This window comes from Ictalurus punctatus, chromosome 17 (genome assembly GCF_001660625.3).
Source record: "Ictalurus punctatus breed USDA103 chromosome 17, Coco_2.0, whole genome shotgun sequence".
In the NCBI taxonomy this organism is placed as follows: domain Eukaryota; kingdom Metazoa; phylum Chordata; class Actinopteri; order Siluriformes; family Ictaluridae; genus Ictalurus; species Ictalurus punctatus.
The window spans coordinates 14,232,472-14,243,394 of NC_030432.2; the positions used below are offsets into that span (position 1 = coordinate 14,232,472).

The 10,923-nt window shown below is 38.1% G+C and overlaps 2 protein-coding genes across 7 annotated transcripts in view; one reads left to right on the top strand and one right to left on the bottom strand.

The window, feature by feature from the left end:
• ece2b (endothelin converting enzyme 2b) overlaps positions 1-7,442 on the top strand; it is a 59,093-nt gene extending 51,651 nt beyond the window's left edge. For all 6 annotated transcript variants that reach the window (XM_017490751.3, XM_017490752.3, XM_017490753.3 and 3 more), the window contains 7 exons: positions 1,319-1,396; positions 1,504-1,607; positions 1,744-1,854; positions 1,950-2,017; positions 2,107-2,297; positions 2,602-2,697; positions 3,453-7,442. In XM_017490751.3, the coding sequence (XP_017346240.1) occupies positions 1,319-1,396; positions 1,504-1,607; positions 1,744-1,854; positions 1,950-2,017; positions 2,107-2,297; positions 2,602-2,697; positions 3,453-3,629 (825 nt within the window). In that variant the 3' untranslated portion in view covers positions 3,630-7,442. The remainder of the gene's footprint in view (positions 1-1,318; positions 1,397-1,503; positions 1,608-1,743; positions 1,855-1,949; positions 2,018-2,106; positions 2,298-2,601; positions 2,698-3,452) is intronic.
• A 363-nt stretch (positions 7,443-7,805) lies between these two features.
• The window catches only part of si:ch1073-280e3.1 (complement factor B), an 11,001-nt gene continuing 7,883 nt past the window's right edge, over positions 7,806-10,923 (bottom strand). The window contains 6 exon segments of the mRNA NM_001257115.1: positions 7,806-8,175; positions 8,317-8,366; positions 8,497-8,629; positions 8,736-8,827; positions 9,522-9,601; positions 10,316-10,463. Of these exon segments, the coding sequence (NP_001244044.1) occupies positions 8,014-8,175; positions 8,317-8,366; positions 8,497-8,629; positions 8,736-8,827; positions 9,522-9,601; positions 10,316-10,463 (665 nt within the window). The 3' untranslated portion in view covers positions 7,806-8,013.

Here is a 10,923-nt window from a genome sequence, read left to right on the forward strand (position 1 = left end):
TCAGCTATGATTAGATGATTACCTCACCTGTTTCAAATCACCACCTTAGTTCAACTTGTCACATCGCTATTAGTCCTAAATTGCCCCTGTCCCAACTTTTTTGGAACATGCTTTTATCCATGTCTTTATCAGAATTTTCCATAATGTCCCAATTTTTCAGAATTGGGATTGTACAAATTTTGCAACTTGATCCCAACATACCGTCAGGGCCATAAATATTTGGAAATTTGGACAGAGTAATTGTTATAACTGTCTACCACAGACTATTGGTTAACTTATGAATATGAGCTCAAAGTGCATGCTTTCAGCTGTAATTAAATGTTTTTAAAGTACCAAAAGTAATTGGACAAACTAACACAATTTATAAATTGAAATGTAACTATTAATACTTCCTTATAAATCCTTCGCAGTCAATTATTGAAGGCTGGAACCTATAGACATCACACATTGTGTCTCTTCCCTGCTGATGCTCTGCCAGGCCGTTACAGAATCTGTTTTCAGTTCCTGCTTGTTCTTGTTGTGTTTCGCCTTCAATTTTAACTTCAGCAAGTGAAATGCATAGTCTGTTGGATTCAGGTCAGATATTTGACTCTGCATTGCAGACTCTGCATTGCAGACTCTGCATTACATTCCAGTCCTTTGCCTAAAAGTCTTGGGTTGCTTTCAACACCATTGTCCATCTGCAGCGTGAAGCGCCATACAGTGAGTTTTGATGTGTTTGGCTGAACATTTAGCTCTGTACACTTTATTCCTCCTGCATTTCAATTCCTCCTGCTGCTTTTGTCAGCAGTCACATCAGTAAATGCAAGGGAGTCAGATTTATTGGCAGTCGTATATGCACACGCCATAAGATGAGGTGGTATACTTCGAATCATAAGTGGGTTCTTCTCTTCCCATCAAGTTGATCTATGTCTCATCTGTCAAAGTTTGTTTTGGCAAACTCTAATCTGGTCTTCCTGTTTTATGAGACGTACCAAGAATGCACCAAATAGTTGATTTGACTGTACCTATTGTTTGTTTTTGTTATCTCTCTAATGGGTTTGTTTAGGTTTTTCAGCTTGTTTCACTGGCAGTGACCGCTGTATGGACTTCATCTTGAGAGTTAACAGATTGCAAATTCCAAATTATTACATTGCAGTTATTAAATGATATTCATTGTATCATGTCAAATACGATATACTGTGGTAGATTGCCAAAATAACTGTCAGTATCCAAATATTTATGGACCTGACTGTATGTCTTTTACTATTGTATCAAATAACAGGTTTTTCAAGATGAATGGTTGTTATTTATTTGTTTGTTTGTTTTGTTTTGTTAGGCTGATGCCATCTATGACATGATCGGTTTCCCAGACTTCATCCTGGACCCCAAGGAGCTGGATGAAGTATATGATGGGGTAGGTAAACAAATGACCAGATCAAGATTATACTGCTGAGGTGAATTTGTAGAGAGATGGTGGTGTGAAAATGAAACGTATTTATTTTAGTCTTTCTGTTCTTCTAGTATGAAGTCTCGGAGGACAACTTTTTCCAGAATATGCTCAACTTCTACAACTTCTCAGCCAGAGTGATGGCAGACCAGCTGCGCAAACCTCCAAACAAAGACCAGTGAGTTTTTCTGCATGCGTTTGCGTGTGTGCGCATCTAGGCTTAATTACAGAGTTGTAAAAGAGCTTTTTTTTTTTCTGATTATGATTTCTGCCTCTTTTAATTCTCTCTCTCTCTCTCTCTCTCTCCCTTTTAGATGGAGCATGACTCCTCCTACAGTAAATGCATACTACATGCCCACCAAGAACGGCATCGTGTTCCCTGCTGGAATCCTACAGGCCCCGTTCTATGCCCGGGACCACCCCAAGTAAGTGTGTTGCTGGACTTGGTGCATTAATGTTATGATTAAGATGTCTCAATTGTAATGGACATGATTGAGAGTGTGTGTGTTCTGTCTTACAGAGCCCTAAACTTTGGGGGCATTGGTGTGGTCATGGGACATGAGCTTACTCACGCTTTTGATGACCAGGGTACGTAGATGCATGCATACACACCCACACGCGCACACACACACAAAGACGCACATTATTGCTGATATTTATATTTGTGCTTTGTGCAGGCAGAGAGTATGATAAGGACGGGAACCTTAGGCCGTGGTGGCAGAACTCTTCAGTAGACGCTTTTAAGAACCGCACTGAGTGCATGGTGGATCAGTACACACAGTACACCATCAATGGAGAGCACATAAATGGAAAACAAACCCTGGGAGAGAACATTGCAGACAATGGCGGCTTAAAGGCTGCCTATCATGCAAGTTATTTCTTCTGCTCAATTTATTTACTGTTGAAGATACCTGATAACATAAATTTCACAAACTGTTCCATATATTTATGGTTTTATAGGGTTTGATCTAATAACAGGACACCTAATTGGTACCATATGTACTTGTTTTTTTTTTATTTACATTTTGTATAAATTACATTAATGTTTGATAATATCTTAGGTTATTCTCTAGTACCTTTTTGATATTTTGAAATACACACCCATTCACACCTGTGGGTATTATAAAAGTTAATTTCATAATGAATTCATTTAGATTTTGGTGTATTTACAGGCTTACAGGTCATGGGTTAGGAAGAATGGGAAGGAGAAAAGACTCCCAGCAGTCAATCTGACCAATGACCAGCTCTTCTTTGTGGGGTTTGCACAGGTATGGCACAAGTTTTACAGAGATAGATAATAAGCTCCACATTAAAGAATTGACTGGGAAACGTTTTTACCAATCTTTAGCTGTCTATTTTAGAAGGGCCTGTGCCCAGTGTAGCCCCAGACTCCTGTTCTTGTGTGACAGGAGTGGAACCCAGTGTGGTCTTTCTGCTGTTGTACCCCGTCCACTTCAATGTTCAGATTGTTGAACGTTCTGAGATGCTTTTCTGCCCACCACAGCTGTAAAGAGTGGTTATATTAGTTACTGTAGCCCTTCTGTCAGCTTGGACCAGTCTGGTCATTCTCCTCTGACCTCTCTCACCAAAACATATCTGCCCACAGAATGCTGCTCACTGGATGTTTTTTGTTTTTCGCACCATTCTGTATAAAATCTAGAGACTGTGTGAAAATCCCAGATCAGCAGTGTCTGAAATATTCAAACTAACCCATCTGGCACCAGCATCCATGCCATAATCAAAGTCACAGAGATCACATATTTTTCCCATTCTGATGTTTAATGTGAACATTAGCAGAAGCTCTTGACCTGTATCTACATGATTGTATGCATTGCACCGCTGTCTCTTAATCGGGTGGTTGGATAATTGCTTAAGCGTGCAGGAGTAACGGTGTTTCTATTAAAGCGGTGTATGGGGAGTGTATTTGTGTTTATTTTGTCCAATAGAAGTGCAAACCTATTCACTCATCTGCAAGTACTACAGTAAATTGCTTTAAATACCACTGTTATGTTCCTCTGTACAGGTTTGGTGTTCTGTACGGACACCAGAGAGTGCTCACGAGGGCTTAATGACTGATCCTCACAGTCCACCCAAATACCGAGTCATTGGCACACTGTCTAACTCTCCTGAATTTGCGCAGCATTTCCAGTGTCCGCTGGGCTCACCCATGAATTCAGGCCACCGCTGTGAGGTGTGGTAAGAGCAGGAAAAAAACGAGCCCACTGGTATGCTTTGCCTCCACCAGTAAGGCAGTTAGACTATACCCTTTCTCAAGCACTGGACTACTACTACTACTTCTTTACATTTTTCTTGTAGAATATGAAATGTTGCTGGATATGACAGTGATTTTTGATGGGTAGTGCCACAGCCAGGAGGATACACAGTGTGTCAGCCATTGTTTGTTTGTCCAGCAACTGATGTCTCACTCCCCTTCTGCACGGCCACAAAAGTCCACATGGGGCTGTCCTATTTATTATTTGCTGCACTTGAACTTAAGTGGGATATAATGTCATGGGTGAAGACGTTTTCTACGTTTGTGTGGGGTGGGTTTTTTTTTTTTTTTTTTTTTTTTTTTTTTTTTTGTGCGCTTCAGCTGGATAAACCTCATTCTCACGGAAGTAAAAAAAAAAGCCCTGTGATGTCAGAGAGAGTTCCTTATCTCACTGTGACCTCACAGGAAGTGCCATACTCTCTCAGTAACTTCACAGGAAGCATTAGGAAAGGGAACTGCTGAGCTTCATTTGGCTTGGAGCCCATGGGAAGGAAATGACCTCATGCTTCTATGTATTATGATTTCACCAGGTGGCTTACAGCTGGTGGTTACTTTGTAATGGAGGAAGGCCACTACTCCATCAACCGACCTGTGTATTATTGTCAATCGCTTATTTACATGCTGACAAAGTTGAAGTGACCTGGTTGTTTAAAACTGCTCTTTGCCAAAGAATGGTTGGGATTTTTTTTGTTGTTCCATGTATTCTGTATGAATGTGGAGAAAATCTTTGCTCTACAGTGATCATGAGGTGTGTGTCTGTGAAGTTTCTCATTTTGTGTTCAACTTTTAATGATGTCTCACCTGCTAATTAATTTCAAAGCATTATAAACTTTTATTTTGAGAACCACTAAAGGAAAGGTGAAGCTCCACCTCGGATGCTTTTCCAGTCCTCCTTGACCATGTTTCAGGCTGCATGAGTGAAGTGTAGAGTGCAGGTTAGATCAACCCATGAATTGCTGCTGAGTGCTTTTCCGTCTGTGATGTACAGTTTGAATTCTATGAGCATCTTTAGTTTTATAGTGAAGTGCAGTGCTTCACCATACAATATTAACATGGTTAACAAGCGTGTGAGGATGAATTCCCATTATCATGAATTACCAGCAATTTGTCATTCTAACTGGTCTTTATAAGAATGCATATTAACAGTTTTAGGATTTCAGTTGGAGTATTGCTTTAAAGGTTCAGTCAGTAATTTAGCTGGTGTTAATCTGAATGTTGGGTTCGTGAACTGATGAAGAAAGGAAAAACCTTTTGGTTTTCCATTTACAGAATCAGGGCAGCCAGAGACTGGAGCAGATATTGTATTATATAATCCTTTTGCCAAAAATGACAGTGACCCCTGACTCCACTTGTAATGGCATTATGTTTCAGAAGTACATAGACTGATCAGCCCCGGTCTCATGGCTTATAAACGAGAATGTCACTAGCCACCGTTCCACCACCTCTTCCGCCCAAAGAAAACTGACAGTTTGTTTTGAAGCTGCTGATGTATGTATGACTTTCTAGCTTCGTCATACTATGAAAAATTAGCGCTATGCCACTGAATTGTTTGAGCCTGATAATCATATAATCCTCACGTTGTGTCTGGTACAACAGTTGCTGTGCCATTTCGTCTGTTGAAGTTTTGTTTCATTCTCCATCCTTCATTCAAACATGAAGCTAGGATTGTAAAAAATGTTCAGCTGTTCTGTCTAACTGGGAGAGGATTCATGTCACTCCACCTGCCTTATAATGCACTTCGGCTGCAGTGTCCGTCTCGGTGTCGGTGGTTCCTGAGTCAGTCAGCCTCTTCATGACCGATCTGGAATCTCAGGCTACTATTTTGTCATGTTGCACCTCCATTGTTGTGTGCTTAATGAAACCCCATTCATATAGTCCCGTTGTCTGTATTTGTAGGCGTGTTTTTGCCTAAATAACACTCTCTCTGAGCTCTCTTTTTGCTGATCTTCTCTAGCTGGGGTTTAAGCTTCACAGTAGTGAATTTGTGGTTACCCTTAAATATCTATAGAGTAAAAAATAGAAATGTATACATGATATCGAAGTGTAAGTTTGGAACAATGGAACTTTTGAAGAGTGAATAGATAGAAGTGCTCTCTATTGACCTACATGTGTGCTTTACCAGCCAGTTGTGTAAAACAGATTATTACAGACTTATTTAAAAGATTATGCAGGGTTAAGTTCACGGAAGCTCCTGGTAAATGGACAACCACCTGGCAAAAAATATGGAATCGCCCCTTTTTTTTTTTCTGTTTTTTAACTTTGTAGCAAAAAAAAAAAAAAAACGCACATAGCTAAACATTCTGGCTTCATGAGACGCATCTCAAACAGTTGAAATGAAATTGTTTTAATTAATGTCATATTTTTTTCCAGATCAAGTAGAAGAGAAAATATGGAATCAACAAAAATAATCGTAATTAGTGACTATTTTGTTGCCGAGGCATTGAGTTGATCTGCCTTTCTTGAAGAAAAGCTTTAACACTCTTTCCTCTGTGGGATGATGCATTTATCATCCTGCAAAAATGTCATCACCGCCAAACCTATTTTCTATCGATGGAATGAGAAAAGCATCCAAAATTTTCTTTGTTTCATTAGAACGACACCTGACACAAATTCCAGCATCATCTCCTTGGCCAGTGCAGATTCATGATTCATCACTGACTATCACTTTCATCCAGTCAACCACGGTCCATGATTGCTTCTCTTCAGCCCACTGTAGCCTTGTTTTCTTCTGTTTAGGTGTTAGTGCTGGTTTTTATTTGGCTTTTCTTTATGTAAATCCCATTTCATTCAGCCCATTTTTTACAGTTCTGTCACAAACACTGACTCCTTTTTCTATCCATTTGTTTTTCATTTGTTTTGTTGTGCATGCTCTATTTTCAAGTCATATTTTTCTGTCTTCTTTGGTCTACCTGTATGTTTTCCTTTTATAACACTCCCAGTTTGCTTATACTTGCACCCAATTTTAGACACAGCTGACTGGGAACAACCGACACCTTTTGCAATGCTCCATGTTGGATTTCCTTCTTGAAATTTTATAATCCTTCCCATTGTTTCAATTGACAACCCTCTTGTTGGGGCCATGTTTCCTTTCAAAAAGTCCAAGGTTACAGTATGTAAGCACTCTTTTAACTGCAGACTAATTTGTGCTGGTATTTTGTTTTAGAAATGCAAAATACAGTGTGATTCCATATTTTTTCCTCAACATCGAGTGATTTCCATCATTTTTTCCTCTACTTTTCCTTTAGTGGAAAAAAAACATTAATTTAAATAATTTAATTTAACTTGTTTGAGGTATGTTTCACAAAGCCAGAAAATTTGCTACAAAGTAAGAAAGCCAGGTGAACATACTCCAAGTGTGGTCATTTTTTGCCAGTGGTTGAGCCTTTTGCAGTGTGTCATGGAGAAAAGTGTCCATTACTAAATGTTTTAATTCTCATTGCTCAGATTTCATTATCATTTTCACACACGTAAGTTCGTTGTTCTGTAATAATTTTTTCCCAAATATATATTGTGATGTTCTAGCATTATTTAAGTCACCCAGTGTAAATTTTCTTAACTGATAGTGTATGTTAATGCAACATTTAAAATATATGGGGTTACACCAATTGCTTTTTAGTTTATTTGACAAAAGTGCATTCTGTCTGAGGACATGCTGCCCAGCCTATAGTGCAACATTCCACATTAAAAAAAAAAAGTATCAAAGAAAGTGAAATAAAGATTATATATTATAAAATCTCCTGATATCTCTGTGTATCATTTTATATACTTGGCACTTTTGCCGTGCACCCCCAGGGTTTGGGGGTTTGAATCCTGCCTCTGCCCCGAGTGCTTAGTTTGCATGGACTTCCTATGCTTTGGGGTTTTTCTCCTGGTACTCTGGTTTCCTCCCCCAGTCTAAAGACATGCATTGCAGGCTGACTGGAATTTCCAAATTGTCTGTAGTGTGTGAAAGGGTGTGTGAATTTATGGGTTGACACCCCATCCAGGGTATCCCCCACCCTGTGCCCCGAGTTCCCTGGGGTAGGCTGTGGAGGATAAACGATACGGAAAATGGATGGATGGATTTTGTTCGTGATTGCAAATACAAAGAAATCGATTGCAAATACTGCATCATAACTCCATGATTTTGTTGGAAGGAAATTTACATGCATGTGCACAAGAAGGATTGTTATTATTAGAGGTATAAGGATACACTAGTTCTTTAGCTAGATTACAAAAAATACACATTTGCAAATTATACCTTATGATGCTCTCTTAGGTCTTATGATGCCAAAACAGGTTATACTAAAATTGTCCAACTTTAATGCTCAATTCAGTTTTCCAGGAAGTCCAGTTCTTTGTGCAGGTGCTCTTTAAGCCAAGGCATAATGGAGAATACACTGATGTGAAAATCACGGGCATCCACAGGAGGCTCAGGAACATCCTGGGTAGTTGACTCGCATACAGACTTCGTGCCCCAACTCACAACTCCCACCTAAGGGATAAAGGATTGAACAATAGATTGATGAAAACTGAAGCTAACAGTTGCATCAGAAATACTTGAAAGGTCTGAAAGATAACTGGAAAATCATGTCAGTGTTTTGACATGCTCAAAGGCCAATGTCAAATTATTAACCTGAAAATAACGCATTCCCTTACGAAGGAAGAGGGAACCTCCAGAGTCTCCTGCAGAGGATTAGAATAAATCATTAATCTTTGTGCAAATAGTTATTTTATATACGTGTGTGTGTGTGTGTGTGTGATTTCTGTTTTTGTCTTTTATTAAAAATAAATAAATAAATAAAAATAAAAAAACCTTTGCAGGTAATATAATCCTTGTATTTCTGTGATCCTCCAGTACACAGGAACCTGTCCGTGATCACGTCAGTCAGAGACACCAGGTTGTTCGAAGCCAAGGCTGGTCTGTGCAGCTCAATGCAATCACCTCTCTGTGAACATACAGTAAATGGCTGTGCTGAAACTGTAACAGACTCTTTCTGAATTTCACAATTGGATGATTTCTGCATAGCTGACAGTTTATTGCAAATAATTCACCTTTTCTCCAGTCTGGATGTGAGTCAGCTTTCGGGTTTTTCCCTGACGGATAAAGTAGGCTGGAGTCTGCTGCAGATCAAGCAGGGTGCTTTCTACTCATGCACAAACACCAGAAGCCAAGCAGTTACATATGATACAGAAGATATGCACGATCAACTCCAGAATAATTGGTACCTTACAAGACCATGAGATAAAACGATTTAAAAAGTTATATACAATTAAACATTAATTTTGTATATCACATTTTCACTAAAATTACTGCTTGTCCCCTTTCGAACAAAATTTTTCTTCTATGAATTTTCTATCAAAAAAGTACTTTCTCTTAGAAAGTACTCTCCCTTATTTACATTATTTAAAGTAAGTATACACTGAGAAATATGCTGGTGGAGCTTTGATCTTTTGGAGCTCTTCTAAAGACTGATGCAATTATTCCACTAGCATTCAGCACATTTTAACATAACTATTTTAGGTCATAGATGGAGCTTTCAATATGACATGCAACATGAAACATAGTGTCTGAAAACCTGTGGTCTGAATTGAAAAATGCAGCCACATTTTACAGTGTAAATCTAAAAGAATTCTTCATTCTTCAAGTGGTCCATGATTACAGGATGCTCAGTGATGTTAAATAAAAAGCAAAAAAATAATAAATAATAATCTGTATTGTTCTGTGTAGTTTTAACATAATTTTTAAGCTCATATTCATTTAAGGCACGTTTATGAAGGGTAACAATAATATTGGAGTTGACTGTATAACATTTCACATTATTATACAGAAGTTCTTACTGTGTTTCTTGCAAGTAGACTCTCCAGGACTCATCTTCAGAGCTCGATTTGAAGCTTTTGTACATGGCAAACAAATGGGCCTGTTAAAGACATCACAAAAAAACTGAATATTTTTTACATGCACAATTTTTTCATAATTTTGAGTGTGCTGAAATACAAAAAAAGAATATATACTAATGGAAAAAGAAACTCCAGTCATTAGCAATTGCTAATTATATGACAGGTTGCAGGTGTTCTTTTTACTTAAGGCTTTGTTCCATTTAGACATCATTATCAGCTCACCTTTAAACAGCTTTAAGTCAAGGCTTAAGACCCCCCCAGAAAAAATGTCTCCCATAGTTTCATGCGGATTCTATATTCCTTTAAATGTCACAAGAAGCAAATAGGAGGGTCATTGTAATCTACAGGCATGTGTGCCATGTGTGCCATGTTTAAGTGCTAATTACTGATTACAGTGGAGGTTTCAGCAGAAAAGCCAGAATTAATTCAGCAGAAAAGTTTCAGCAGAAAAAGGTAGAAATTAATTATTTCTGTAAAGCTGCTTTGAGACAATGTCTATTGTAAAAAGCGCTATACAAATAAAATTGAATTGAATTGAATTGAATTAAAATCCAGTTGTTTTTTTTGTGGCAGATCCCCTAAATCAAAATATTAAGTTATTGTTTTTCTATTTCTTATATTAGGTTACTGGTATTTATGATATATTGGTAATTTCAGTCTTAACAAATGTTTCCTTTCTTTTCCCATCAATATATTTCTTTCATTCATTATTCTTTCTTCATTTTCTATCTTACCTTGCCTTAGCAGACAGCTCAATTTTACTGCTCACTTTAATGAGTGCAACATCATAGTCATAAAACTCATGGATGTCCTTGTTCTTCAGTTTTGTGACATCAAAATCTGGATGACGGATTAGAATTGAGGCATCTACTTTTCCATTACCTAAAAAACAAGAAAAGAAGCTGCTCTGTGTTTTTTTGTGGTTCGACATCAACATGTACCAGAGATTCTCAATCCAGTCCTAAGCAACCTCATCCAGCCCACATGTTTCTTGTGCTTATGCTCTTAACAAGTAGTCAATATCCTACAACCATTAAGGCCTGGCTTATGTGTGTTTGAAGCAATAAAATCATGAACTGGTTATGGATTCTCAAGGACTGAATTGAGAACTGGAGTAGATCATGACTATCATGAGTAAGCCTGAGAAAGCCAGAAACTTTTAAAGGCTTGTAACAATAAATTTGTCATAATCTGGATATTTTTTGTTAAAAGCCTCTGATATTTGCGGTGTATGTGAATGCACACTCCTTTGTAACAAAATTAGCAAGAAATAAAGGATAGAGTGCTATACATCGCTTCTTGAGTCCATTCTTAAATGCTTCAACAAGACTAGAATGGATAA